The sequence below is a fragment of the Balaenoptera borealis genome (assembly GCF_965194805.1).
Source record: "Balaenoptera borealis genome assembly, chromosome: 1".
NCBI lineage: Eukaryota > Metazoa > Chordata > Mammalia > Artiodactyla > Balaenopteridae > Balaenoptera > Balaenoptera borealis.
The window spans coordinates 50,797,309-50,824,784 of NC_138860.1; the positions used below are offsets into that span (position 1 = coordinate 50,797,309).

General features: G+C 35.1%; 1 protein-coding gene across 3 annotated transcripts in view; it reads right to left on the bottom strand.

The window, feature by feature from the left end:
• Nucleotides 1-27,476, bottom strand: part of CEP350 (centrosomal protein 350) — a 137,020-nt gene that overhangs the window by 46,093 nt on the left and 63,451 nt on the right. For 2 of the 3 annotated variants that reach the window (XM_082340924.1, XM_082340923.1), the window contains exons 22-29: nucleotides 24,370-24,539; nucleotides 21,495-21,691; nucleotides 20,348-20,532; nucleotides 19,777-19,864; nucleotides 12,520-12,666; nucleotides 10,747-10,904; nucleotides 3,767-3,889; nucleotides 2,451-2,650 (exon numbers count right to left, since the gene is read on the bottom strand). In XM_082340924.1, coding sequence (XP_082197050.1) covers nucleotides 2,451-2,650; nucleotides 3,767-3,889; nucleotides 10,747-10,904; nucleotides 12,520-12,666; nucleotides 19,777-19,864; nucleotides 20,348-20,532; nucleotides 21,495-21,691; nucleotides 24,370-24,539 — 1,268 coding nt within the window. The remainder of the gene's footprint in view (nucleotides 1-2,450; nucleotides 2,651-3,766; nucleotides 3,890-10,746; nucleotides 10,905-12,519; nucleotides 12,667-19,776; nucleotides 19,865-20,347; nucleotides 20,533-21,494; nucleotides 21,692-24,369; nucleotides 24,540-27,476) is intronic. The other variant, XM_082340925.1, reaches the window with a different exon arrangement.

Here is a 27,476-nt window from a genome sequence, read left to right on the forward strand (position 1 = left end):
GCTCCCCAAAAGATGTGTCCATGTCTCAACCCCCAAAACCTGTGAATATAATCTTATTTGGAAAAAAGGTCTGCGGATGTAATTAAGTTAAGGATCTCATGATGAGATCATCCTGGATTATCTGGGTAGGCCCTAAATTCAATGACAGGTTTCCTTGTGAGACAAAAGAGGAGAAGGACAGACATGTAAGAGAAGACTGTGTGAGACTTAGTTAAGCAGACACGAGGAATGCCTATAGCAAACCACCAGAAGCTGGAAGAAGGAAGGAAAGAACTGTCTTCTTGACCCTTCAGAGGGAGCACACAGTCCTGCCAATGCCTTGATTTTGTACTTCTGGCCTCCAGAAGTGAGAGAATAAAAAAAAGTTTTAAGCCACCAAATTTGTGGTAATTTGTTACGGCAGCTCTAGGAAATGAACATAGGCATGCCATGGTATGTCTTTATGGTTTTTATGCTCTGATTACTAATGAAGTTGAACACCTTTTCATATGTTTACTGACCGTTTGGAGTTTCTTATTTGTGAACCATTTGCTCTTTTGCCTGTTTTTTTTAATGTGGTTGTCATTTTATTATTGATTCATAGGAGTTGCTTATATATTCTTGATACTATTCCTTTGTCAGTCATATGTATTGCAAATATCTTCTTATTTTGTTGTTTTACTTTCTTTATATGTATTAATGAACAGAAATTCTTAATTTATTAAAGTGAAATTTATCAATCTTTCCCTTTATGATTTTTGTCTTGTATAACGTTAAAGAAATCTTTCCCTCCCCCTGATGTCATAAAGATATTCTCTTATGTTGTCTCTAAAAGTTTTATAGTTTAAATTTCACATTTACACCTTTCTCCCTCCTTGAGCTCGATCTTTTTATACACTGTCATGTAGGGACCCAACTTTATTTTTACCTCACACAAAATTTATTGGAGAGTCCCTCCTTTCTTCACTAGTCTCCTAAGTTACCTGTGTCAAAAGTCAACTTTCCATATATGCACAGGTCTTTTTTGAGCTATTTGTTTCAAAATCGATTTGTCTATCTTTGATAACAAATATATTGTCTTAATTATTATACTTCTAGAAGTGTTGAAACTGGTAAGTTCCTGCATTTTGTGCTTCTTCTTTAGGAATGTCTGGTTTTTGGTCCTTTGCTCTTTCATATAAATTTTATTTTATTTTTATTTATTTTAATAAATTTATTTATTTATTTATTTATTTATTTATTTTTGGCTGCGTTGAGTCTTAGTTTCTGCGCACGGGCTTTCTCTAGTTGGAGTGGGTGCTACTCTTGGTTGCGGTGCGCAGGCTTCAGGAGTCGTGACTCACGGGCTTAGCTGCTCCACGGCATGTGGGATCTTCCCGGACCAGGGCTCGAACCCGTGTTCCCTGCATTGGCAGGCGGATTCTTAATCACTGTACCACCAGGGAAGCCCTCATATAAATTTTAAAATGAGCTTGTCAAACCCTACAAAGAAATCTTGCCAGGTTTCTGATTTAAATTGTCTTGAACCTACCAATAAGTTCAGAGAGAATTAACATCTTTATGACACTGAAACTATCTGTGAATATGGTAAAGTTCTATTTATTTTGGTCTTCTCTAATGTCTCCTAATAAAATTATAAACTTTTCTCCATAAAGATCTTCAATACTTATTGTTAAATTTATAAATGGCATCTCTTTTAATAATTAGATTTTTCTAACCAATTTCTGCTTATCTGCAGACAGATATGCAATTGAGTTTTGTTTATGGATTTTATATCCACAACCTTGCTAAACTAATTCTAATAACTGACATGTAAATGCTGGATTTTCTATGTGCATAGCCTTCTCATCTGCTCTTCTCAATAAGATAATGAGAGTTTTGCTTCTTCCTTTCACTCCGTAAGTGAAAATAAGCATCTTTTTGTCTGATTTCCAAATTCAAAGGGAAAACTTTCTATGTTTTATTATTGGGGAAAACTTTCTATGTTTTATTATTAAGTATGAAGTCTGCTGCAGGCTTGGTTTTTTGTTTTCATTAATAGATATCCTATACTGGGTAAAGAAAGTCCCCTTCTATTGCTAATTTGATCTGAGATTTATTTGTTTTATTACAAAGGCTTTTTTGGATTTTATCAAGTGATTTTTCTGAATCCATTGGGATATCATGTAATTTTTCTCCTTTAATCTGTTTAAGTAATCCACCACATTATCAATTTTTAGTATGTGTTAAACCCCACGTGGTCCTAGAACAACCCATTTCCATTTCATGGAATTTACCCATTTCTTCTAAGTTTTCAAGTATATTAGCATAAAGGTATTCACAGTATTCTCTTATCTTTTCAATATCTGTAGCATTCATAGTTGTATCACCTTCTTCACCCTTAATCATTCACCATTTTTTAAAATAATTAAGTGAATCTTTCAGTTACATTAGGCTTTTAGTATGTCGTCTGAATAGTTAGTCTTTATTACCTTTCTGTTCTGCTCTCTGGTCCTCCAGTTCTTTCTTAGGAGTTTTAGGTTTTATCAATTCTTTGTCCCAGGCAGCCAAAGCTTGTTTTTCCATTTGACGAATTTCTGCTTCCTCTGCATCTAAACGTCGCTTCCACTCTAGTAGCTCCTCCGCATGTTGGCGCCGTTGCATCAGTTTTTGCTCTCGCTTTGTCAGAAACCTATGGTCACACCATGAAAAACAGTGAGAGAACAAACCTATAGGCAGAAATCACTTTGAGAGCTTTATTACTCATTACGTTATCAACAAGCTGTATAAAACAGGACATTCACAGTATTCCTCTGAAAAAAGTGTGAGATAATAGAAGCTTTGGAGAGTGATCTTATTCAGCAAATAAGAGAATTTATTTATTTTACTTGTAATTAATTATTTGGAAAATTAGCAAAGGAAAAACTGTGGGGTAATTTCAGGAAAAAAAAATCTTCAGAATATTTGGCTAACCATGACTGATAGTACTTATGTATTCATTCTTCACAGGTGACTCTTTTTCATAACAGAAGATACAAGGAATTTATTCTGAAGGCTCAGACCAGAAAACACACAAACTCAAAACAACGAAGACCAAAACAACAACAACAAAACAAACCCCAAAATCCCAAACAAGCAAGCAAACAAAAAACCTGTTCATGTCCCTTTTTGATTTTTATATTCAAATTCAGCCTGGTTTTGCTTCAGGTATAGTGAGTTTGGTTCCCATTACCTGGGAAATGCAATGTCAGGTGATAGTCTATCTGTTTTTCATGGACAGAACACTGAGAACCACAGTCAGATGCCTTATGCATAAAACATGACTATTTATTTACTTGAGTAAAAGGATGCACCAAATGCCTCAAACGTCTCAATTTAGCCCAATCTCTGGAATTAAATAGCCTAGTATATCTTAGCTCCAAAGGGTTAGGGGACATTACTGATTTAGATAGTTATTTGAGTAGTTAAAAAGCTACTATTTGCTCTCCTCAAATGTAGACGCCACAGCTAAATGAAAGGTGGGCTGCTCATATTATAAGTGTTAGATCTGTAGTGGTAGCTAATCAACAAAAATGCATTCTCATATCCAACAAACACTTAATAAAAAGCACAAGAACTATCACTCCACTTCTTAAACAATCAGCACGTCAAATTAATGTGGAAACAAAAAGGTAAAATCTATGGGACATTTGACAAGAAGCCCCTAGGCTGTTAGAAAAAAAAAGAAAGAAAAAAAAAGCAATAAAAACAAACAAAAAGAAAAGAGCATGCTCTATCAAAGAGTGCACTGAAAAAGGTGCAAAGTTACCTGACCAACTGGTTGTAGATATACAGCTGGAATTTGGGATGAAGGTTGGGAAAACAGACACTGAGAGAGGCCCAGTGATGAGACGTAAAGACAGAGAAGAAGTAGTGAACAGGAGAGCAGTGTCTACAAAATAAGGAGGAAGATTTTAAAACCAAGAGATCAAGAGGCAGAAAGAATGAGAAAGGGAAAGCATAAGAGCTGAGTGCAGAACTTTTTAATATGCTTCCTGAATAACACTACAAGCTACTCAGTTAAAGCAAGTGTTATACTTTGTGTGACATATAAAACATATACTTTTATAGATCTTACCAAAGATTTCTGAATATACGTGCCTTTTTTCTCAGCTCCTGCTTAACCATCATGTATACTTTCAGGTAAATTTATTTGTTTGTGAGTAAAGTAATGAGAAGTAGAGTGTGAAGCTAAATAAGTTTTCTCATAAGCTTTAACACAGAGTACAACAATTATGGGCATGAACCTAGCATACCAGCAATTGTATATACATATGTAATTCTGAATGAGTAGTTTTTATATCTGTACCTTGTCATGTATTTTAAGCTTGAATTTAAATTTAAAAAGCAGTACATTTGCCTTACTTAACCTTACCATTATAATCTAAGCTTGAAAATAGTTATATAGTTTAGAAAGTCAATTTATAGTAAAAATACCTTGTTCACATCTACAACATAAAACTTACTGTCAACAGGACCTACTGGAGGTATCTTGCTTTATATTTAACAAAGGCCCACTTAAATAATAATACTGAAATACAATACCCATTCTATAAAAAAACAGGATGCATAATTAAGAATAAACTAAGGTAGTTCCAATAAATACTACCAGTAGTTTAAAAAAAAAAAAAAATCATGCTGTGGACAATTCAATCAATCATAAGGTTAAAAGTAAGAAGAAATTCCATATGTTAAACTTATAAAAGTAGGAAAAAACCAACTGTTTCTCTCTTTTTTTAATAGTAAATAGACCATTGTATATATGAAGGGATAAATAAGTCTAATATACGTTTGGAAAGGTTAATTCTCTTTGACAGAGCATGCTCCTGTTCACATGCACACAACAATAACTTGTAGATCAAGGCAACATTTATTGCCTTGGAAGGGCAAGGAATAATATCAGTAAGTCAAAGAAGTGAGAAAATCTAGGTATGAATCCAGTCACTCATTTGAATTTTAAAAAGTATGTAGAATCTTGACTACATGGATATCTTTAGATAACAGACGATTTCAGTGTCTGTTTCCCCACATACAACTTAATATTTCACCTTCCCTCTGTTCAGTTACATACTCGCTCTATCTTTCTTTCCCTTTCTCCCTCCCTCCCTCTCTCTCTCCTCTCTCTCCTCTCTCTCTCTCTCTCTCTCTCTCTCTCTATCATAACTGGATTGCCTTGATTTTCTGCACTGAAGTTTTTGTGCAATTTTGCCAAGTTTCAATAAGACACTGCAATCTTCCTTGCCATTCTTTATGAATGTATAATAAACTTATTTTGAGGCCAATTATGCAAAAACAAATGTACTTGGAAAAGGTCCAAAAAAATCTATTCATAACATTCAAATATCACCCACCCTCTTAAGTATATAACTGCTAAATGCATGCATGACCTAGTACAAAAAGTAGAACATTGGAAGATGTGAAATAAACTGTAAAAAAATACATATTAACTTTTTTTGTCCAACCCAATATAGAGGATAATAATTTTCTCTATTAGAACAAATACTAATCATTTACTTTTCATTTACAAAGATTAAGCATATTCAAAAGCTCTAGGTTAGAAATGAACAACAAAACAAATGGCCAAAAAAAAAAAAAAAAAAAAGAAAAGAAAATGGTTTAAGAGATAGTGTAAGAAAAGTTTAACTTAAAGTTGGAACTTCATCCCAGAAACACACGTTCCTTATTTAATATACATACATTCTAGAATTCAAGAGTGTCTCTTAAAAGTTGTATAAAATTGAGATAAAAGAAGCAGTAGCACTTCACACTAGAGTTAACAATCCTTCAATATGCTGCACAAGTAAGAAATAAAATTTGTGAATGATGGAAACATAAATGCCTATTAATAGAAAATGCTACTAATATACTTTATGGCTATTATCAAGGCATCCCAACAAGGCCTCTGACGGTTACAGAACACTGGACTAGGATGAGACATATGACAGATTTAACCTAGTATGGAAATAGTTATGTTCCTATAATGTTTAAGCTTTAGAAATTCAGAAGTAAGTAATACACTTTTAAAGTCAAAATTTTACACTCTAAACTTTAGCTATGCAGCTATTCAACCGTAGTAATCAGGCACTCAGCACCTTCCCAGTTTCAATACTATTTTGAAGGGTCAATTTCTACTGAGATACCTTTAAGTCATCAATGCAGTTATTTAAAAAAACTACAAGGTTGGAAGCAGATGTGCTAACTCAGTTTTCACTTTAGCTGGCTGAAGTCCCGAGAGTAGGGTTCTAGTTCTAGCTCTGCCATTATGCTACCTGACCTGGGACAAGGCACTTAATCTCTGCAGGCCTCAATTTCTTCCTGTAGAACCAAGGGACTATACTAGATGACCTCCCTAAGGACCGACTAGTTCCAACATTTTATGATTCCTTCTTCATTTAAGTACTTCCTCACACTTTTTAAAATACATACCTCAACACATTGCTAGACCATGTGACATAAATGAGAAGCTTTTTTCCTCAATGAGCTAATATAATTGTAGACTGTGTTCCAACAGATTCTAAAAGCATGCTACAATTTGAAAGAGCAAAATTATGATCTAAATTTTAAATAGAACTTCCAGTTCTAAAATCATTTGATTCTGAAAGATGTTAAACAAAATAAAAACTTAATACCTTAAATTATTTTAAAATTCTTTCTGGATCTAAACAATTCTTTAACTCCATACTGTTACAAGTAAAAATGAAAACTAGTGCTTTTAATTATAAAATGGATCAATTCTTTTAAGTACTTAAGCATTTTTAATGATATTCAAAAAGGAAGATAAATGAGCATATGGACAGTACTGACCTAAAAGAAAATACAGTCTATTTTTCCTACAGCAAAATCTATTCTATTAAATTGTTTAATAATCTGCATATACTTAAATAAATAAAATAATACAGGTACATCATCCCTAATCTAGGAAGAAAAAAAAAAAAAAAGCACATTATCAGACTGTCAGGATTTATTCATCCACTACACTTAGTCTAGAACCTTCTCTAAGAAAACTATATTTCTAATTTAAGGCAATGATATTTAATACATTGTTTAAAATTTTAATAAAAATGTCTTCTTTAATGGAATAGCAAAAGCCTTCACTTGCAAATGCGAAGTATATAACTCTGAACACTCATCAAGAAAATTTCCTTGATATATACTCTTTTCAGTAAAAATTTCTTCCTCTTCTGAGTTTCCTTAGCAATAGATTTTTATATACTTCACTAAAGGAACCTGATATTTATTCTTTTTTCCACCTATACTATAAGCTTTTCAAGGGCAGGGTTTATGTTTGATTGATCTTCATATCCCTCAGAACCTACTATATTCACACATTTCCCAAAAAATAATTGCTGAGGGAATAAGTAGATAATTAATAAATAATATAGAAGAACAAGCTGCTATTAACAAATGAAAGAAAAAAATGCACTGTATCCTATTTTAACACTTAAAGAAGAAGATAAACACCATTCTTTCAGTGTTTCATTTGCTCAGTAAATAATTTTCCTAAAACAGAATTGGCAAATTAACAGGAAGAGTCAACTGTATGTTTTTTTCCCATGAATATCTGTTTCACAACTTTATACTGTAAATAATGCCCCTCACAGTAGTAAACAAAACTCAGATTTCATTTACCAATAATTATCAAAAAACTGAGGGCTAGACAGTCTGTGGCTTTTGCAAACGTATTTTCATTATTACTAACCTCTTCCACAGTTTAAATTTCTTTTGCTCTTCACTATACTGAGAAACGGAAATTATTTCTAAAATGTCAACTCAGTACAGAGGTCAAGAAAAGCCACAGAGGGGCTTCCCTGGTGGCGCAGTGGTTAAGAATCTGCCTGCCAATGCAGGGGACACGGGTTCGAGCCCTGGTCCGGGAAGATCCCACATGCCGCGGAGCAACTAAGCCCATGTGCCACAACTTCTGAGCCTGTGCTCTAGAGCCCACGAGACACAACTACTGAAGCCCACACACCTAGAGCCCGTGCGCCACAACAAGAGAAGACTCTGCAACGAGAAGCCCGTGCACTGCAACGAAGAGTAGCCCCTGCTCGCCACAACTAGAGAAAGCCTGCGCACAGCAACAAAGACCCAACTCAGCCAAAAATAAATAAATAAATTTATTTATTTAAAAAAAAAGAGAAAAGCCATAGATTAGAAATACAAACTTTAACAAAGGCATTGTTGTCTCCGTGAAACATTAAAGAAGGAAATTTTTCACTGGAGCCAAGAATAGTTTGAACACTTCAGAAAAATATTTATCACAGAATCAAAGTTCAGAGAGTTAACAATAAGCAGTAATATATATGAAAAAGTTCCTCCCAAAGTTAGCTAAACTGCTTGAGAAGGATGACTATTTTCTGACAAGTGTTTTATATTAGTAAAATAGTAATCTCTTAGAAGATGGCCTTTTCTAATCTACAAAACAAATAATAGTGCCTAGTAGCAAAGGCTCAAATAATTTTATTAGTTATCTACTGTAGCAAATGACTACTAAATTAACTCACTCTATTGAGCTGACATTCCAACATTGTTGAAGGAGATCTAACTCTGAAGCTTTGGTAATCTGAATGGTATTCAAAAATCAGTTTTCACATTACAGTGGATCCCTGAACAGTGGGTTTGAAATGCATAGGTCCACTTACATGTGAATATTTTTCAGTAGCAAATACTGCAGTACTGCATGATCTGCGGTTGGCGGAATCCACAGATATAGAACTACAGATACAGAAGAACCACATACATAGAGGAACCACGACTACGGAGGGCCGACTACGCAAGTTTTAGGCAGATCTTCATCTATGCGGAAGTGCAGCATTGCTAACACAACCCCCACGCTGCTCAAGGACCAACTGTGCTTTGTTCTGGAGATCAAAAAAAAATCGCATAACAGTAATCTCCCTTTTTAATGCACTGCTAATTTTGGAAAATACTCCACTTCACCCTCAAATTTCAGCATCATCTTCCAAACATTAAAACTAATTTCTCTGCAACTACTGTCCTTATCCCAGCCCTACCACAAACACAACTGCATTGCTTCAAACAACAAATCAAGAAGTCACTGAATGCTTCAAGGCCTTTTCTCAAAAGTTTACTGCAGTAGTTGACAAAGGTAGAGCAATGATAAAAAAATTCTAGGTCTTTAGTATTTTGGGCTCTGAGAAAATAATTAACAAAACTTAGAACAAAGTCAATAAATTCAACCTTTAACTTATTATTTAGGGTTTTTAAGGTTTTAACCAAATCTCAAATAAACACCATATAAACTGACTAATCTCACAAACAGAATAGGATTAGCAGTTCCTTCCATGGATGTGATTAAAATTATTAGAATATTATTCATAGAGACCAGCAATGAAGATTTTACTGGTATAGACAAGCAAGGAATCAATGAAGAAATTTCCCTTGAAGCTGTCCTTCCTCCAACATTTATGATCCAAAGGCATTTAGAGGCAGATATAAAATGCCAAATCAGTTATAAAAATTTATGAGATAGATTATTCTGAATTCAAAGATCCCTGGAGCAATCCAGTACGTCCCACACAGGCTACTGGAAATTTTTATCAGGAAGGAAGAAAGAATTCCTATTTGAGTAGGTCTTAATTGGTCTATCCCATGGAAATCGTACAAAAGGTACACTTACACATTTGTAAATGTTCAGTTTTCACCCCCTTATATTTTTTATTTTAAAAATCTGTATTTATTATTTAAACTTATCTTCATAATAAATTTAGGTATTTTTAAGGTATCAAATGCCAATTTTAAGTTACTGAAGTGCAATTTCAATTAAGCAATGAAGTGCCAGTGTACAACACTGTATCTATAGTAAGGTTTGACTTACAACCGCTTGACTGTTCAGAAAATAACTAAATCATAGGTTGATGTCACATATAAACATAGAGCATTATTAAATTTGGTGATGGGTAGTATACTGCCAAAGGATATCAAGATACAACTTAAGTTTAATCTGTGGTTCAAATTGCTAACTTAAAATAAAAGAGCAGTCAACAAAAATTTTAATGGACCTCTCTTCTATATTTAAAGAAGGTAGAAAATAGTCCACAAGCAGCTACTTTATAAGCGTATTTAATCAAATGTACACGCAATGGAGTAAACTCTCATGTAAATGTCACTTGGTACGGTCAAAGCTGACACACAACTGAGCTATATCTAAGTAGGAGTAGCCTTCTTTAAAAGAGTCTTTAAAAAATAATACTTAGAAATGTTTTAGAAGAATGACAGACTGCCAAATCATTCAACATCCCAGGAAAATTTCAGACTTTCTGGTTTTAATTGAGCAATTCAGACCCACTCACAAGGTTAAAATTTCACTCTTCTACTTGAGTAAGCCTGACAGTTGTCAGAGTCACAGGATGAGATCTCAAGATACACCCTTAAATTGCTCCCTCAAGTCAGTGGACATGTCCTCAGATTTCAGAAAAGGTAAAAATTTCACACTTACTCATAACTTTTAATAAAAGAAAGGAGAAAATGTTGTCATGGGTATATGTGCAAATACTACTTTGGTTTTTAAAATAAGAAACCTGGCTGTATTTAAGATCCAGAAAATTTGTTTTATAAATAAGGTCTACAGTTAACTGACTTCTAGGATGACTTAATAACTCTGCTAAAATGCAACTGAATCCATAAAATATTATGTTGTATCAATCTAATCTAATGAAATACATTAAAAATATTATTTGTTGCTACTACTTTCAGTGTAAATAGGAGATATTTTTTTAAATGAATTACTTTTCATCCATGCGGCTTCTCATTTTCTTCAGTTTCTGCATAATGCTGCTAGTTTCACTGCTGGAGATTGAAATGGGGGAAGGACTGCGGGTCTCCAAGTCAGTTGGAGCAGGACTGGTTGCCTTATTATCCTTTGTATCATCATCACTATGAGAGTCCTGCAAACAACAGGGGGTAGTAAAGTATTATAATTATACTGGAATTTAAGATCTCAAACTGATTTAAATTGTCATTTCAAAACTAATTTATCTTCAAAACAGTATTTGTAAAATAGTTGAAATTAAGGTATTACTTAAAGGACAAAATTATATCACACAAGTAAAATGTATATACATGTACTTACATAGTCCCTAGATTTGTTGCTTAGGAGCAACAAAACCTGAATAGCAGTGAGCATGCTTAGCACCAGATCTTGATTTCTAAATAACTATCTTCCTTGGAGAAACAGCTGATTCCAAGGCTGAGGCAGGGAAAGTAAAAGATGACCCTGAAACATCTTGTTCCAGAAAACATGAAAGTGCTCAAAGACTGATGGTTACATGTCAAAAGGACACAGAAACCTGCTCGAAGAGGCTCCTAATGGCCCAATTTGAGAAAAAGTGAGCATCAAAACAAATAATGATAGTAACAGATTATAATGCTGAGTAAAACACAAATCCATGAGTCCATACTGATATAAATAAAAGAATAAAGTTAACTTTGACGAAGAACAGGAATGCATGTAGCCTCAAAATACCTTCATGCAATGCACTTATTAATTACAAAGAGAAAGAGAGTAACTATACAGTGAAGTATGGTAGATGCCACCTTAATCAAGTGTTCGTGTTAACATCATCAGTAATGAGATAAATCAAAATCAGGTGCCACCTGATTGAATGCAGAGAACAACACAGCATCACTTCCATGATATTCCTCCCAAAGATGCACAACCTGAATCTAATTATGAGGAAAGATCAGACAAACCCAACCTGAGGACCATTCTACAAAATATCTGGCATGTAATCTTCCAAAGTGTGAAGGTCATGAGAGTCAAGGAACTTTTCCAGACTGAAAGAGATTAAAGAGATATGAAAACTAATGTGTCAATATTAATTTGTTGGCAACGTAACTCTCGACTGAGAAAATCAAAGCTTTGTACTGTGTTTGAAATTTTCTATAAATCTGAGACTGTTTCAAAATTTAAAGTATATTTTAAAAATCAAAGCAGTGAATACTAAGAGATTTATTTAACTGTATTGCTATATAGGCTGAGTTTTCCAACACTATATTGACACTTTACAGTATTTCAGAATAGGTCCAAATTTTGTTTTTGTCTGAATATCTCCTGTGAACCTTGTTATCATTATATTAGGCATTAGACAGCTGACAAAAGTATTATGTAAAGAGCAAAAATAATTAATTCCTCCCATGAATTCTGAGGAATATATTTGGATTGAATATATTCCCATTAATTCTGAGGAATATATATTGATATTGATATTTGGATTGATAAGCAAAAACAAGGCTCTCTGTCCCAACTGAATTTATAAATGGAAAACATTTTTAAACTAATATATGACCTACATGTCCCTTTCAAAACTTGAATATCCCATGAGAGGAAAAAAAAGACTCTCACTTTACATAAAGGCACATACATAGAACTTTATCCTGGTGCATTAATGTATCATAGTGCTAGAATGAACACATCCACCATATTAGACGATGAGGTAGAGTTAGGTATTAGCAAGCAACATGAGGCAGAAAACAAATTAATAATAATTTCATGTAATTTACCAATTTATTCTCCCCTGCAGACTTCAACTTCTCCTGCAGTTTTATGGTAGTCTGTCGGATCCTTTCTATCTCCTCCTGCTGTTTAAGAATCAGTTGTCTTTCCTTCCGAGCTGCCTTATTGGCTTCCTGAAGACGTTTAATTTCTGCCTAAAGTTTAAAGAGTTAGGCGAGGGATTGAAATTTGGAGGAGACAAGTCCAAAATAATATTTTAAAAAGAAAATCCAATCATCACATATATCAAAAATAAATACATACAGCATTTCAAGATAAAAATAATAATACTGAAACATTTTTAAGCAGTGGAGGAGGAAAAAAAGTCACATCACTCTAAAATAATTTAACATGATTCCTTAATTCAAATAATTATAATTACAACAGACTGATAATTTCATATCCCTTTTTAAAACTTAACATACCCTTCATATTTTTCCATAGTGCCATTTAGTCTTTACACTTATTTGTTTAATAACTGCATATCAAGTAAACTAATTAATGTAACCATTATTCTATTGCTAAACTCCATTCCAAATAATGCTTTAATGCCTATAAATTGTTTCATACTATGGATTAGTTCTTTAGGAGAGATTCCAAAAAGTAGGACAAACAAGTCAAAGAGAATGAATGATTTTATGGCCCTTAGAACAGTTTCTAAAATTGCTTTCAGAAAAGAATTTTCTCCACATAAAATGCCACCAGAAACATTTAAGACTACATTGCACCAAACTCTCTCCACACAGGATATTATTGTTTTCTTTTGCTAATAGTGGGCAAAAAATGATACACTTCACTGTTAATAATAAAATTTAACAGACTGTCCATTTTTTTCATAAATTTGTTGTAATCTGTTTTCTTGTCAATAAAGCATAATAAAGATATTAATAACTTGTTACAATTTATTTAAATCATGTTTGATTTTTTAAACTATCTGAAAATGCAGAAAAGTGCACAATAAACATCTAATTCCAAAATCCCAAATTAACAATTGTTAATACTCTGTCATATTTTCTCTTAGTCTTTAATTTCATAAAGAAATAAAAGATTACAGATAACACCAGTCTACAATTCCCTGCCCCAACTCCCTAGAGGTAACCACTATCATGGTATATATCCTTCCATGGGATACATCCTTTTAAAATTCTTCTACAAATATTTGTACTTACCTGCAAAAAAATATATACTGTTTGGTTTGTATGTTTTAAAATATTTTATAAGTAATATCATATATATATATTTTCAATCTTGCTTTATTTACTAAACATTGCTTTTATATGTCTCCATGTTGATTTGCCCCTAAATGCTGCATAAATTTACACTGGAGGTATACAGATTTCATGTATCTATTACCTCTATGATTAGATAAGGTTGTTGTCTACTATTACAAACAATACTATAATCAACAGCCTTATACTTTTTGTCTCCTTGGGCACGTGTATGAATTCCTCTCAAGCACCAGTTCTCGAAGTATGGTCCAAGGACCCTTGAAGCTTCCTAAGATCCCTTCTGGAGACTCTCAGGATCAAACTATCTTCATAATACTAAGACATTATTTGCCTTTTTACTCTCATTCTCTCATGAGTGTACAATGGCATTTATTCACATTTTGAAGAAAATAACTATATTTTCCAAAACAAACAAAATTAGTGAAAATAGTATGCAGATGTTTGCACATCTCTTTACTGTCTGGCTTGGTTTTTTTTTTTTGGTTTGGGTTTTTTTTTTTTTAATTGAAGCATAGTTGATTTATAATACTGTGTTAGTCTCAGATGTACAGCAAAGTGATTCAGTTATACACTAATTTTTTTTCAGATTATTTTCCATTACAGGTTATTACAAAATATTGAATATAGTTCCCTATGCTATACAGTAAATCCTTGTTGCTTATCTATTTTATGTATAGTAGCTTGTATCTGTCAATCCCATAGTACTAATTTATCCCTCCCCATCTCCATGGCTTGATTTTTTTTAAACACCATGCATTGCTCATTTGGAAAATGTTTAGTTCACTCAGTTATGCAGATCTTCCAAATGTTCACATATTTCATTATACAATCCCCCCAAATCACATTTATTAATGTCACTGTGATCTCGAAAAAAATTCTTTAGTATTAGGTGGTAGACAGAAATTTTTCAAAATTCTGACATTTGCTTGAAAGTTTGAACCTTATCATTGGCAACAAACACTGTCAATTGCCTTCTTTGAAGTGAAAAGCACACTTTGTTCATTTTTGAGAAAATGACTGTCAAATACCCTAATCTGAACAAACATAGTTTGTCTCTGAATAACTCTTTCAAGTAAAAATGGTATTCCATGAAAAAAACCTGGCTAGCTCAGCTTGCAATTCAAACTACACAAATGCTTTCCCATGAGTTAATCACCGTCCTCTGGTATCTAGGAAAAGTGCTTAATTGTGGGCTTCCCATTCCTGTCACGGAGAATATGAAAACAAGTACTCAGAGGTCAACACAATAAAATTATTAATTTTTACTACTTAATCAGGACATTCTTTAGTAGAACTAGATTTTTTTTGCTGCAAGTATGTGGCAGTGGAAGATATAATGACTAATAGTAGTTTGGTGCCCCTGCCCTGATCTGTGCTAAGGCACCAGCAGTTTTACCACCATTGTTTTTGCACCATTTAGTGCAAATGTCAACACATAAAAAGGGCAAATTCACATCTCACTATCCTTATGAAAATAGTTTTGATCTCCCTGACCCATGAAAGGGTCTCAGGGATCCCCAGAGCTCTACAGAACACCTTTTGAAAACTGCTACTAGCTTAGGCCTGAGATTCTAAACCAATTAATGTATAATTTCACCCAATCCAAGCCTAGAAGAAAGAAAAGATTTTTTTCAAGGGGTTCTAAGGGGAAAGTGTTTGCATCTCTCTTAAGAATAAGCCATAAGGTTGTACAAGTAAACTGTTCACTTTAAAATGGTTAATGGTGGGATTTCCCTGGTGGTCCAGTAGGTAAGACTCTGCACTCCCAATGCAGGGGGCCCGGATTCAATCCCTGGTCAGGGAACTAGATCCCACATGCATGCTACAACTAAGAGCCTGCATGCCGCAACTAAGAAGCCCACATGCTGCAACTAAGACCCAGCACAGCTTAAATAAATAAATATTTTTAAAATAAATAAATAAATAAAATGGTTAATGGTATATTCATTTTAAAATGGTTATTTTATGTTATGTGAATTTCACCTCAAAAAAAAAAAAAAAGAGAGAGAATAAGGAAAATATGTTCCTGTTGGATACAGCTGTGCAAAGATATGTGGCCAAATTCCTCATAGCCATCTCACTACACGTCAAAATAATCCCTACTGACACAACTGCAGTAAGAATCTCAGTACACATATCCTCACACTCTGGTGCTTTTATTCCTAGAGGGCAACTTTCTAGGGGTAGCTGTGAGACAGGCCTGCGACCTGGGAACCTTTGCTGCAATGCTGCAAAGCTTGCACCTGGACACACCTCTCCTTAAGCTATAAATACAAAGAAACTATATGGGACTAAAAATAACTGTGTGCATGCTAGGGCAAATTCTGGACCCAAAAGATACAAAGAGACCAAAAAAACCAACTGCCACTTTGAAGAGCCTGGAGCAAAAACAGGGTACTGAGCATGCCCCCTGCACACAACACCACCTAAGGAGTGGGCAAACCTCCTAAGCCACCCCTCCAGCCCGACCCCTGGACACACCCCTACCCTCACCCCACATAAGGAACCAACTGGCCCACCCCCAGAAAGCAAGCAAGCAAGCAAGGGAACCTATTGTTTGTTCTCACTCCCCCCTGCTACAGCAGGGGTCCCAATAAAGCCTTGCCTGAATTTCTTGTCTGGCCTCTGATCAATTTCTATTGATTAAGGAGGCCAAGAACCCTGGTCTGTAACAGCTAGTTGGATCAAGGAGTATTTTTTGCACATTTACTTAAAAAGCATTCTGGCCTACTATAAACATAGTATGCAGAAAAATTAGTCATTCAAACCCCCACCACTGGGATTGAACAGTTTGCCACATTTGTTTCAAATCTCTGTTTCAAAATTCAATCATTAGAGAGAAAACTAAACTCTACCCCAATCTCTGTTTTGCATGAGTGATTCCATGGAACATGTATTACTAATTGGTGACTTTTAAAAATTTACAAGAATGGTATCATATTGTACATATTCTTTTGCATCTTGTTTTTCTGTAATAACTAATATTATGATTAAAAAAAAAAACTTTTGGCCTCACTGCATGGCATGAGGGATTCTTAGTTCCCCAACCAGGGATCAAACCTGTGCCCCCTGCAGTGGAAAGGCGGAGTCTTAACCACTGGACGGCCAGGATAGTCCCAATATTATGATCTCTGATAAGACCTACTGCTGTCCTGTTCAATACAGTAGTCAATAGCTACATGTAGCTATTTAAATTGAGATTAATTTTAAGTGAAATTAAAATTTCAGTTTCTTGGTTGCACTAGCCACATTTTAAGTACTCAAAAGCTACATGTGGGGACTTGCCTAGTGGTCCAGTGGGTAAGACTCCGCACTCCCAATGCACGGGGCCCAGTTCCATGCCTGGTCAGGGAACTAGATCCCGCATGCATGCCGCTGCCGCTAAGCTAAGAGTTCGCATGCCACAACTAAAAAGATCCTGCGTGCCACAACTAAGACCCAGCGCAGCCAAAATAAATAAATAATTTTTTTAAAAAAAGCTACATGGAGCTAGTAGCTACTGTATTGGATAGCAGAGATACAGAACATTACCATTATTAAACAGTTCTTATATTTAATGCATTCTTTTTTCCTGCAGTGTTATATTATCTTGCAGAAATATGCCCTGGTTCATCTAGTCTCTTACTGAAGAAATAGTTTCCACTTTTCCCTATATACTGTAAAAGCTTCTCTAGGATATTTACCAACACATAGAAATGCTGAGTCATAAATTATGTGTCTTCAATTTACCTAGTTACAGTCAAACTGCTCTGAAAGTCATTACACCAGTTAACACTCCCACCAGCTACAGAGAACTGCAGTGAAAAAAACTGAAGACCTAAGACAGTTAAGTCTTAAGACTTAAGGCTTCAAACTCAGTCTTCACCTCAAAGTATCTGCCAATTCTCAAGCAGCATAGGCAAAAAGGCTAAGGAATTAAGCCAGAAACCTCTCAACAGCAGAGCAGAAATACCCAACAGTCTCTTGTGCTGGTAAAACACGTTAACCTGGTTTTCAACTGAAATCCCTGCAGGGTCACAACCGAGCGTCAATGCAAAGCAGAAGTAGACCGAGGCTTACCAAGTCTGCAGCCCAATGCCAACCCAGCTCAGCCCCTGCGTGGAATAAAGTGAACAGCTGACCACTCTAACTGCGTAGAAGAGGAAAGGATAAATCCTCTCTAGGGGAAGATAACATCATCTGGAGCCTCTGCAGTTATTTATACACAGTGTCCAGCATTCAATAAAAAAAATTACTAGGCATCTTAAGAAAAAGGGTCATATGATAATAAAAAATAAAAACAGACAATAGTAGCGGACACAAAGATGTCCAAATGATAGAGTTAGCAGACAAGGAAGTTAAAATAACTATGAATAATGTGTTCAAAAAATAACAGAAAAAGGTCAAAAAACAGATGAAAAGGTAGAGAATTTCAACAAGAATTAAAATCTATAAAAAAGAACAAAACAGATTTTATAGAACTAAAAAAGAAATCAAATTAAGAACTCATTGGATAGATTTAACAGTACACATCACGGTGCAGAAGCTATAACTAACGAATTCAAAGACAGGTCAATAAAAACTTTCCAAACAGAAGCACAGTGGTTTTTTGTTGTAGTTGATGATACTGTTGTCATGGTTGTTTTACTGTTTTAAAGAATGACATTAAAACAAAACAGAGCAGAACAGAGACATGGTAAATTGTCCAAAGGTCTAACGTTTGTCTACTTGGAGCCTCTGAAGGAAAGGAATGAGAGAAAAGGACAAAAGCAACACCTGAAGAGATAATTTTCAAAAACTGATGAAATACTACTAACAACAGATTCAACAAGCTCTGCAAACTCTAAATAGTATCAGTGCAAAAGAAACCACACCTAGGCAAATCATAGTAAATCTACTGAAAAATCAAAGACTAATTTTTGTTTATTTATTTTTTATTTTTATTTTTTGGTCACGCCACACAGCTTGTGGGATCTTAGTTCCCCAACCAGGGACTGAACCCAGGCCCTGGCACTGAAAGCACTGAGTCCTAACCACTGGAATGCCAGGGAGTTCCTCTTAGGGCAAAGTTTTAAAAAAACTATTAATATTCCAATATATAACTCAAATGATTAAGTTCACAGATCATCCAACACAGTAGCTAGTACCTGAAAACAGGTCAATAAAGGAAAAGAAAACTAGAATCTATTAAATACTTACCAGGCAATGTGAAACAGATTTTACATATGTTACCTCATTTAATCCTCACAACCATCATATGAAATAAAATCTCACTCCAACAGATAAGGAAACTAAGTCTCAGAGAGTTACTTAAACTTGACCATGAATACGCATTTGCAACTGACGAAGCTGGAATTCAAATAATAACAGCTAACATTTATTGAGCACTTACCTTTGTGCCAAAAGGTTTGTTCTAAGTTATTATATGTATTAACTCATTTATTCCTCTTAACAACCCTACAAAGTATGTTATCATTATTATGCTCGGTTTATAAATAAGGAAACTGAGGAACAGAGAAGTTAAGTAACTTTCCAAGATTATAAGACTAATAATTGGAAGGTTTGGGATTTTAATCAAGGCAATCTGACTCTAGAGCCTGAATTCGTAACCACTACACCATGCTGCCTCTCCAGGATACAAATGCCAGGTCTTTCTGAGTCCATTAAGCCAAAATATTTGTCAATTTGTAATTCATATGTCTTGAAAATCTATTTGGGGAAACAGTGACTAAATAATTAATCCAATTAGACTCACAAACATCTTAATTTAAAAAATATGCATATCAAAGCACAATTTTATTTTACATAGTAAATGAAGGCAGAAGGTCTTACTCTATATTGTATTCGGTTAGCAGTGAAACACAACCCTAACTTAGGAGGAAAAGGATAGGCCACTAAGCAACTCCTGTAATTATAGTAGTATGCATCAACAGTGGTAAATATCAACTAAATCTCCTTTAATGTGATAATAAGAAAAAGAGATTAGGCAAAATAATAGATTCCACAATCTAACTTGTCGCCTTACGTTCTCTTAAAGGAGTGTTTTTCCTAACATACCTTTTCTTGCTGCAACCTTAAGAGCAAACCACGTTGTTTCTTTCGGAGTGGGGGCATTTTATCATCTTCTCCTTTATCTCGTAGATGTCTGCAATTATTCCCATTGAGACAAAGATTAGATTAAATTTCTATTCTAATGTCAAGAATTCTCAACCACTAACAAATCTCTAACCCATTTAACATTTTCAAATGTGGAAAACAGTTGCTGCATGCAGCAACTCCTAACCCAACAAATATTTTATTGGATATATGATATATATAAACCCTAGACTATGTCCTTTAAAGATAAAATAGCTTTGAGAAATTTATAACATAGTAAAGGAATTAAGTATAAAATAACAATATAAGAGTCAGTTAAGTGATGAAAGAGAAATGCAAAGAAAATGTTATATGTTTAGGATGTCTTGAAAGCAACATGATTCAAGGATGACTGCTGTATTTCTAGCTTGAGAAACTGGGTTGATCAAATTAAATTAGATGAGGAAACAAAAACATCTTTAAAAACAAGGCATTTCCTTTTCATGAAAGGAGAAATCGAACAGTCAAAACTATGTTCACTGAAAGAACTTACTTTTTCTGATGCTCTAGCCAGGCTAATTCAGCTTTAGTTTTCTCCTTCAAGGCCTTTTCACGGAGACGCAGGAGTGAAGACTGGTGAGCTGCTCTCATTTCCTCTTCTTTCATATACTGTCTAACCATCTCCATAGTAAATTTAGAAAAGCTGTCTTGTCCTCCTGAGAATGGCATGCTCAGCTCCTGAGTTAGAGAGTTTATGTCGTGTTTATCACCATCTAAACCTTTTGGAATTTAATTAACTTCATTAAAAGAGGTATGCACTTGGGCTTCCCTGGTGGCGCAGTGGTTAAGAATCCGCGTGCCAATGCAGGGGACACGGGTTCGAGCCCTGGCCCAGGAAGATCCCACATGCCGCGGAGCAACTGGGCCCGTGAGCCACAACTACTGAGCCTGTGCTCTAGAGCCCACGAGCCATAACTACTGAGCCTGCACACCACAACTACTGGATCCTGCACGCCTACTGCCCGTGCTCCACAACAAGAGAAGCCACCGAAACAACAAAGAGTAGCCCCCGCTTGCAGCAACTAGAGAAAGCCCGCGCACAGCAACGAAGGCCCAATGCAGCCAAAAATAAATAAATAAAATAAATAAGTTTAAAAAAAAAGAGGTATGCACTTATAAAAATAAATTATGTATATAAAAAGGCTGCCAACCACGTAAGAGAACATTCTTCAAAAAAAAAGGCAAGTGAAAGCCAGTAACATTCATCTGCTAATTTATTCACCCAATAAAATTTTAACAACTACTGTAAGCCAGGTACTGTCCCAGGGGTGTAAAGCTGGGTAAGAATTTGCCCCTGTTATTCAAAAGGCTTACAATTTAATAAGAAGAAAGATATAAATGAAAAATTTTTAATGGAATACAGTGTTGTAAGGGTGAAGTAAGTGAAAAAGCTAAAGACATAACTTTGGCTCAGATCCTCAAAAGCCTTAGATATCATTCCAAGGAATAAGTTTGTAAGCTACTTTATAAGGAAAGCAAAGCCAGATTCTATACCAAAAATATAACATAAAATTGATATCTCAGGAAAATCATTCTGGTAGCTGACAATTGAGTTCAAGTACAAAATAATTCCTCATACCTTTGAGAGAACACATCCACAACTATTTATGAAGTATCTCCACAGGTAAACTGAAACACACCTTGGCAGAGGACAGTGTAGTCTTTTCTGGGGAAGTTTCTTCATCAGAGTCATCATGATGGCCTCTTTTCTTTTCCATGTTAAATCTGCGATGACTCTCAGAAGGTAGTAAAGATCGAAATGATCTTTCTTCTATTTCATCTTCTGTCATGGATTCATCAAATTTCAGGGAATATTCTGTTGCAACAGAAGTTGAATCTATAATAAAAGAATATGGAGCAAGTAGATTTTATCATTATAACAGTTTTCAGTAGATATTCAATTAGTAGCCCTGAATAGCTTCCAATTTTTTAGCAATTATGAATAATAATGCCACAAATATTAGTGTATAGATTTTTGTGTGGACATAAGTTTTCAGATCACTTGGGCAAATACCTAGGCATGTGATTGCCGGGTCATTATAAAATGCTGTGTATGGGGCTTCCCTGGTGGCGCAGTGGTTGAGAATCTGCCTGCTAATGCAGGGGACACGGGTTCGAGCCCTGGTCTGGGAAGATCCCACATGCCGGGGAGCAACTAGGCCCGTGAGCCACAACTACCGAGCCTGTGCGTCTAGAGCCTGTGCTCTGCAACAAGAGAGGCCACGATAGAGAGGCCCGTGCACCGCGATGAAGAGTGGCCCCCGCTTGCCGCAACTGGAGAAAGCCCTAGCACAGAAACGAAGACCCAACATAGCAACCAATCAATCAATAAAAATAAATAAATAAATCTTAAAAGCAGAAACCTACCACTAAAAAAAAAAAAAAAATGCTGTGTAAATGTCTTCCAGCGGCGCTGTGCTATTTTGCATTCTCATCAGTGATGAATTCAAGTTCCTGTTGCTCAGCATCCTTGCCACCAATTTGTTGTTATTTTGGATTTTAGCTATTCCAATAGGCACGTTATAGTATCTCATTGAGATTTTAATTTTCACTTCCCTATAAATATATGATATTGAAGACCTTTCCCATGTCTATCTGCCATTTGTATAGTTTCTTCAACGAAGTGTGTCTGTTCAGCTCTTTTGCGTATTTTTTAATTGGGTTGCTGATTTTCCTGATGAGTTTTAAGAGTCCTTTATACATTCTGGATATAAGTCTTTTACCAAACGTGATTTACAAATATTTTCTAACAGTCTGTGGCTTTTCATTCTCTTAATAACGTCTCTTACAGAGCAGAAGTTTTTAATTTTTAACAAAGTGTACCTTACCAATTTTTTCCTTCATGGATTGTACTTTTGGTGTTGTACCTAAGAAATCATTGCCAAACCAAAGTGACCTAGATTTTCCCCTGTTTTCTTCTTCATACTAGTTTTTCAATGTTTTAATTTCTTCGGATTTTGGTTGCCCCATGAATTCTAGCCACCTTAGATTTCTTGAAGGATAGGCATGTTCACAGCTGGATAGCTCTATTGTCCCATCCCACAGAATCCCAGAAGTCTGAAAGCTTTCTTATATTTCATCCTGTCTCTTGCCCTTTAGTCCAAACTGGCTGTATCTCTGCTAGTATAACCCCATCTCTGTGCCTGGCTTCTGCTGAACATGCTGAGATGGCTGATTAAATCCATGGGTAATGTCTTTACGAAGTAACTGTCCAGTCACACCCTTGGTGTTCTCTCCAGAACTCACTTTCTCATTTTTTACAATATGGATAGGCTGAGAATGTTCCAAATCTTCAAATTCTGGTTCCTTTTTGCTTAATAATTCCTTCAGTTTATTTCTTCTCTCACATTTTACTATAAGCAGTAAGAAGAAACTAGGCTATGCCTTCAACATTTTACTTAGAAATCTCCTCAGCTAAATATCCAAGGTCATCACTTTTAACTTCCTTTTTCCACAAAACACTAGAACAAGTTCAGTCAAGTTCTTTGCCACTTTATAACAAGGACTGCCTATCTTCCAGTTTCCAATAACATGTTCCTCATTTCCACCTTTATTGGACTTCATCGGAATCACCTTTAATGACCATTCCTACCAACAATCTCTGCAAGGCAGTGTAGGCTTTTTCTTGCATGAACCTCAAAACTCTTCTATCCTTTACTCGTCATCCAGTTCCAAAGCCACTGCTACACTTTTAGTATTTGTTATAGCATCACCCCAACTTCTAGGTACCAACATCTGTATTAATCAGCTAGGGCTGCCATAACTATAGACTACTATATCCCTATATTATACTCACTATAAAATTTACAGAAAAGATTTTTAAAGGATGAAAAAAATTTAAATGTAAATATTTTCTTCTTACACTCCAAAGACTGTCTTGCCCATCCTGCTTTGAAGACTACGGTTCTAGACTATCAATCAAAAGCACTACTTAATGACCAGTTATTTAAAAAATAAATCTAGAATGGAGGCTATTAATTTACCAACTTAATGTCTTAAAGGTGCCATTTGTTGCCAGATTCTGTTTTCTTTGCTATATTATTTACTACCCATGATTCGACAGGAGTACAGCTTTAATTTATGATCCAGGAAAAGTAATGAATTTTAATCTATTTAATATATCTGATGTTATCATCATTTAGAAGAAATTGTACCTTATTATATTGTTTAAAATTTAAAGTTCTAATAATGTATTCTCCTTTTTATGATCGTGTTACACATCTACAATAGGATAAAAGTAATTTTTTTCAGTACTGAGTATATATTCCATTCACATGCATGGTCACCTAGATTTAGTCTTGCCTCCCCTCAGAATCATGACACACAACCATGTAAAATATTAGCAAGGTTACTACTGGCATGGTGTATGGCCTTCAAACAGTTTCACTTGAATACATTTAATATCAGACATAAAACCTTGTCTAATTATATTAATTAGTTCAGTCACAAATATCTCAAAGGGTTCTGGAAGCCTCCCCAAACGATAATTATACATACATGTGCAAAGAAAGTTACCTTTCTCATCGGGAAGAGATGGTACACTATCACTTCGTAGAGAATCATCCACAGCAGTCTGGACCTGTTCATCAATAGAACTCTCCATCTTTTCACCATGAAGTTTCTTCTCATTTTCCTTACAAGAGGGAACTGAAGGACTTTCTTGACGGCTGCTACCACTACTACTCCTGTTTAAGGGTATTATGGAAACAAACCAGAAAAAAAATAAAGGTAACAAAATAAGGATCATAACTTCAAAGTAAACTTATTTGGCCAAGGAAATGTGCCTTATGATCAAGATATGAAATGACAAAATATATAATATAAAACATAAAAATGCTACGTAGACATAAGTCTGAGAAGAAACTGCTTCAGGAAAGATGAGTAGAAGAAAGGAAGGTTTCACTTTTAAATAGTCATAATGAGGAACCACTATCCTCAGGCTATCACTCCCTTTTTTCCTTTCATTTTAAAATCAATCTACTGGGAAAAGAGGCTTCTATCTGCTGTTTCCACTTCCTTACTTTTCATCAACCTCTTAATTTATCGCAGTCTGCTTCAATTCCCTACTATTCTACTGGAACGGTTCTTGTAAACTCCACCTAAACTCTAATTGTCAAATCCAATAGATAATTTCTTTTTCTACAACATCAGAGGTATGAACCTCTTATCTCCTTTTTTAAAAGTTCACTAAAGCAAATGTAGTAAAGTGTTAACACTAGGGTAACCTGGATGAAAGATATTTGGAAACTTTATATTATTCTTGCAAAGTTGTTGTAAGCTTGAAATTATATCAAAATTAAATGATAAATAAAAGGGTTCTCCTTTCTTATATTCCTTGACTCTACTCCCACCTGCTTCTCTTCCTACCTCCCTAGCAAGTTTTCCTGTGTTTCTTTCGGTTCCTTTTAATTTTTCTATATTTTCTTAAAATGATTGTGCGTCCTAGCGTTTTGGTTTTGGTTCCTTTCTCCTTTATGCTATATACTCTCCTTGGACAAACTTATGCATCTCTATAATTTCAACTGCTACCATTTGGAATGAGCCTCAAATCTGTATCACTAGCTCCACCCTTCCCCTGACTTTAAGCCTCAAGTTTCCAAATGCTTAGTCAATTTGTTTTCAAGTTCAGTGTTTTCCTTCCTCCCTCTTTGCTTTCCTTAATTTATCCATTCACTAAATATAAATATATAGCCAATCATAAGCCAAGTTTTGAGATCCTCTGAATAAGCTATTTTCTCTTGTGACATGCCCTTCCTTCCCTCTCTGCCTAATGAATTCAAGACTCAGTTGAAGTATCATTTCTGCAAATTGTTTGTGGACCCCTTCTCCACTCCCAAGGAAGGTCTGTCTCTGTGTTTATACTGTTTTTTTGTGCATATTTCTACGATAGTATTTATCAGAATATTGTGCAATTATTTGTCTGGCTTAATAAATGTTTTCGAAAGGATAAATTGTATAATAAAGCTATAAGGTAAAAGACAGAATGCAGGGGACTGCAAGTGCTTTGGAGTCAGTAGGATATGGGGTTAATCTCAATTCTTCCACTTAGCAGTTACACACCAATCACTCACCCAAGAAACATGTAGTAGATTGCCTACTATGTGCTAGGCATTTTGTTAAGCTCTGGGGATACAAGAATGACACAGTCTTCATTAACCTACCAACAAGTGTGGGTAAAGATGTGGAAAATTTTTATATTCCTGGTGAAAATGTGAAATGGAGCAGCTGTTTTGGAAAACAGTTTCGCATATCTTCAAGATGTTAAACAGAGTTATTACTATTATGACCCAGCAATCCTTTTCCTAAGTATATACCCAAGAGAAACGAAAACACATGACCACACAAAAACTTGTACATGAATGTGCACAGTGGCACAATTCATAAGAACCAAAAAGTGGAAACAATTCTAATGTCCAACAACTGATGGATAATTGTGGGATATCCATGCAGTAGATTATTTGGCTATATAAAGGAATAAAGTACTGATACATGATAGACAAACCTTGAAAACATTATGGTAAGTTAAAGAAGCCAGTAGCAAAGAACCACACATTGTATGATGCTATTTATATGAAATGTCCAAAACAGATAACAATCCATATAAAATAGAAATAGAGAGTAGATTAGCTGTCACCAGAGGCTGGGAAAGGACATAAGAAGTGACTGTTAATGGGTACAGGGTTTCTTTTGGGGATGATGAAAATGAAGCCCTCAAAGAACTCCAAGTCTAGTCTACAAGTGATAAGTAAAGGAGTGAGAATATAGAAGGTGGTAAAGGCTGTAATAGTTATACGGAGTGCCATGGGAGAACACAGAAGGGATCTCTAAAGCAGATGAGGGGTAACACTGATTCTTAAAGGGCAAGTAAAAGTAAACTAAATGAAATGGAGCGGGGAGGGTCCAGAAAGAAGGTATATCATATGTAATGGCACAGGAGACAAAGAGAGCATGGCTCTTTAGAGAAACGGAAGTAGTTAGAGCCAGTAGAATACGGTAAGAGGGGAAATGCCAAGTGACAGGGCTGGAGATGGACTAAAGGCTCAATAATAAAGGGACTTTCACACTATACTAAGTGGCTCTGAGGAAACACTGAAGGTTTCAAACAGGTAAATAACCAATTGGCGGCAAATTTTAGAAAAATCACTCTGGTTGCCATGTGGTTAATGTATGAAGTGGGGAAAGGTTACAGGACAGGGAAACCTATTAGGAGTCCACTGCAGTAACTCAGATGATGGCCTAAATTGTCAGTGAAGGTTAAATGAAAGTCATATAGTTCCAGACACAGAGTAAGGACTTAATAACTGTTGGTACTTACCCCACATTAATCTTCATGTTTTTTAGTCTCATGATTTTTTAAACTGAGGTTTTAGTATACTTTGACAATATAGGTATCCTACCTCTAAGAATGCCGGAAAGAGGCCTCTAAAACCTTTTAATCCAAGGACAGAACCACAATTGAAAATTATAGATGTTAATACTTGTGCCAAGTACAAGGACAAAGTATTCAATCTTCTTTCATAATGATAAAAATTAGTACATACAGAAATGTCAAAAAATATGGATGTCAGCAAAGCAATGTGTTTTGGAGCCAGACAAACTATGGTTCAATTCCTTGGTGTGCC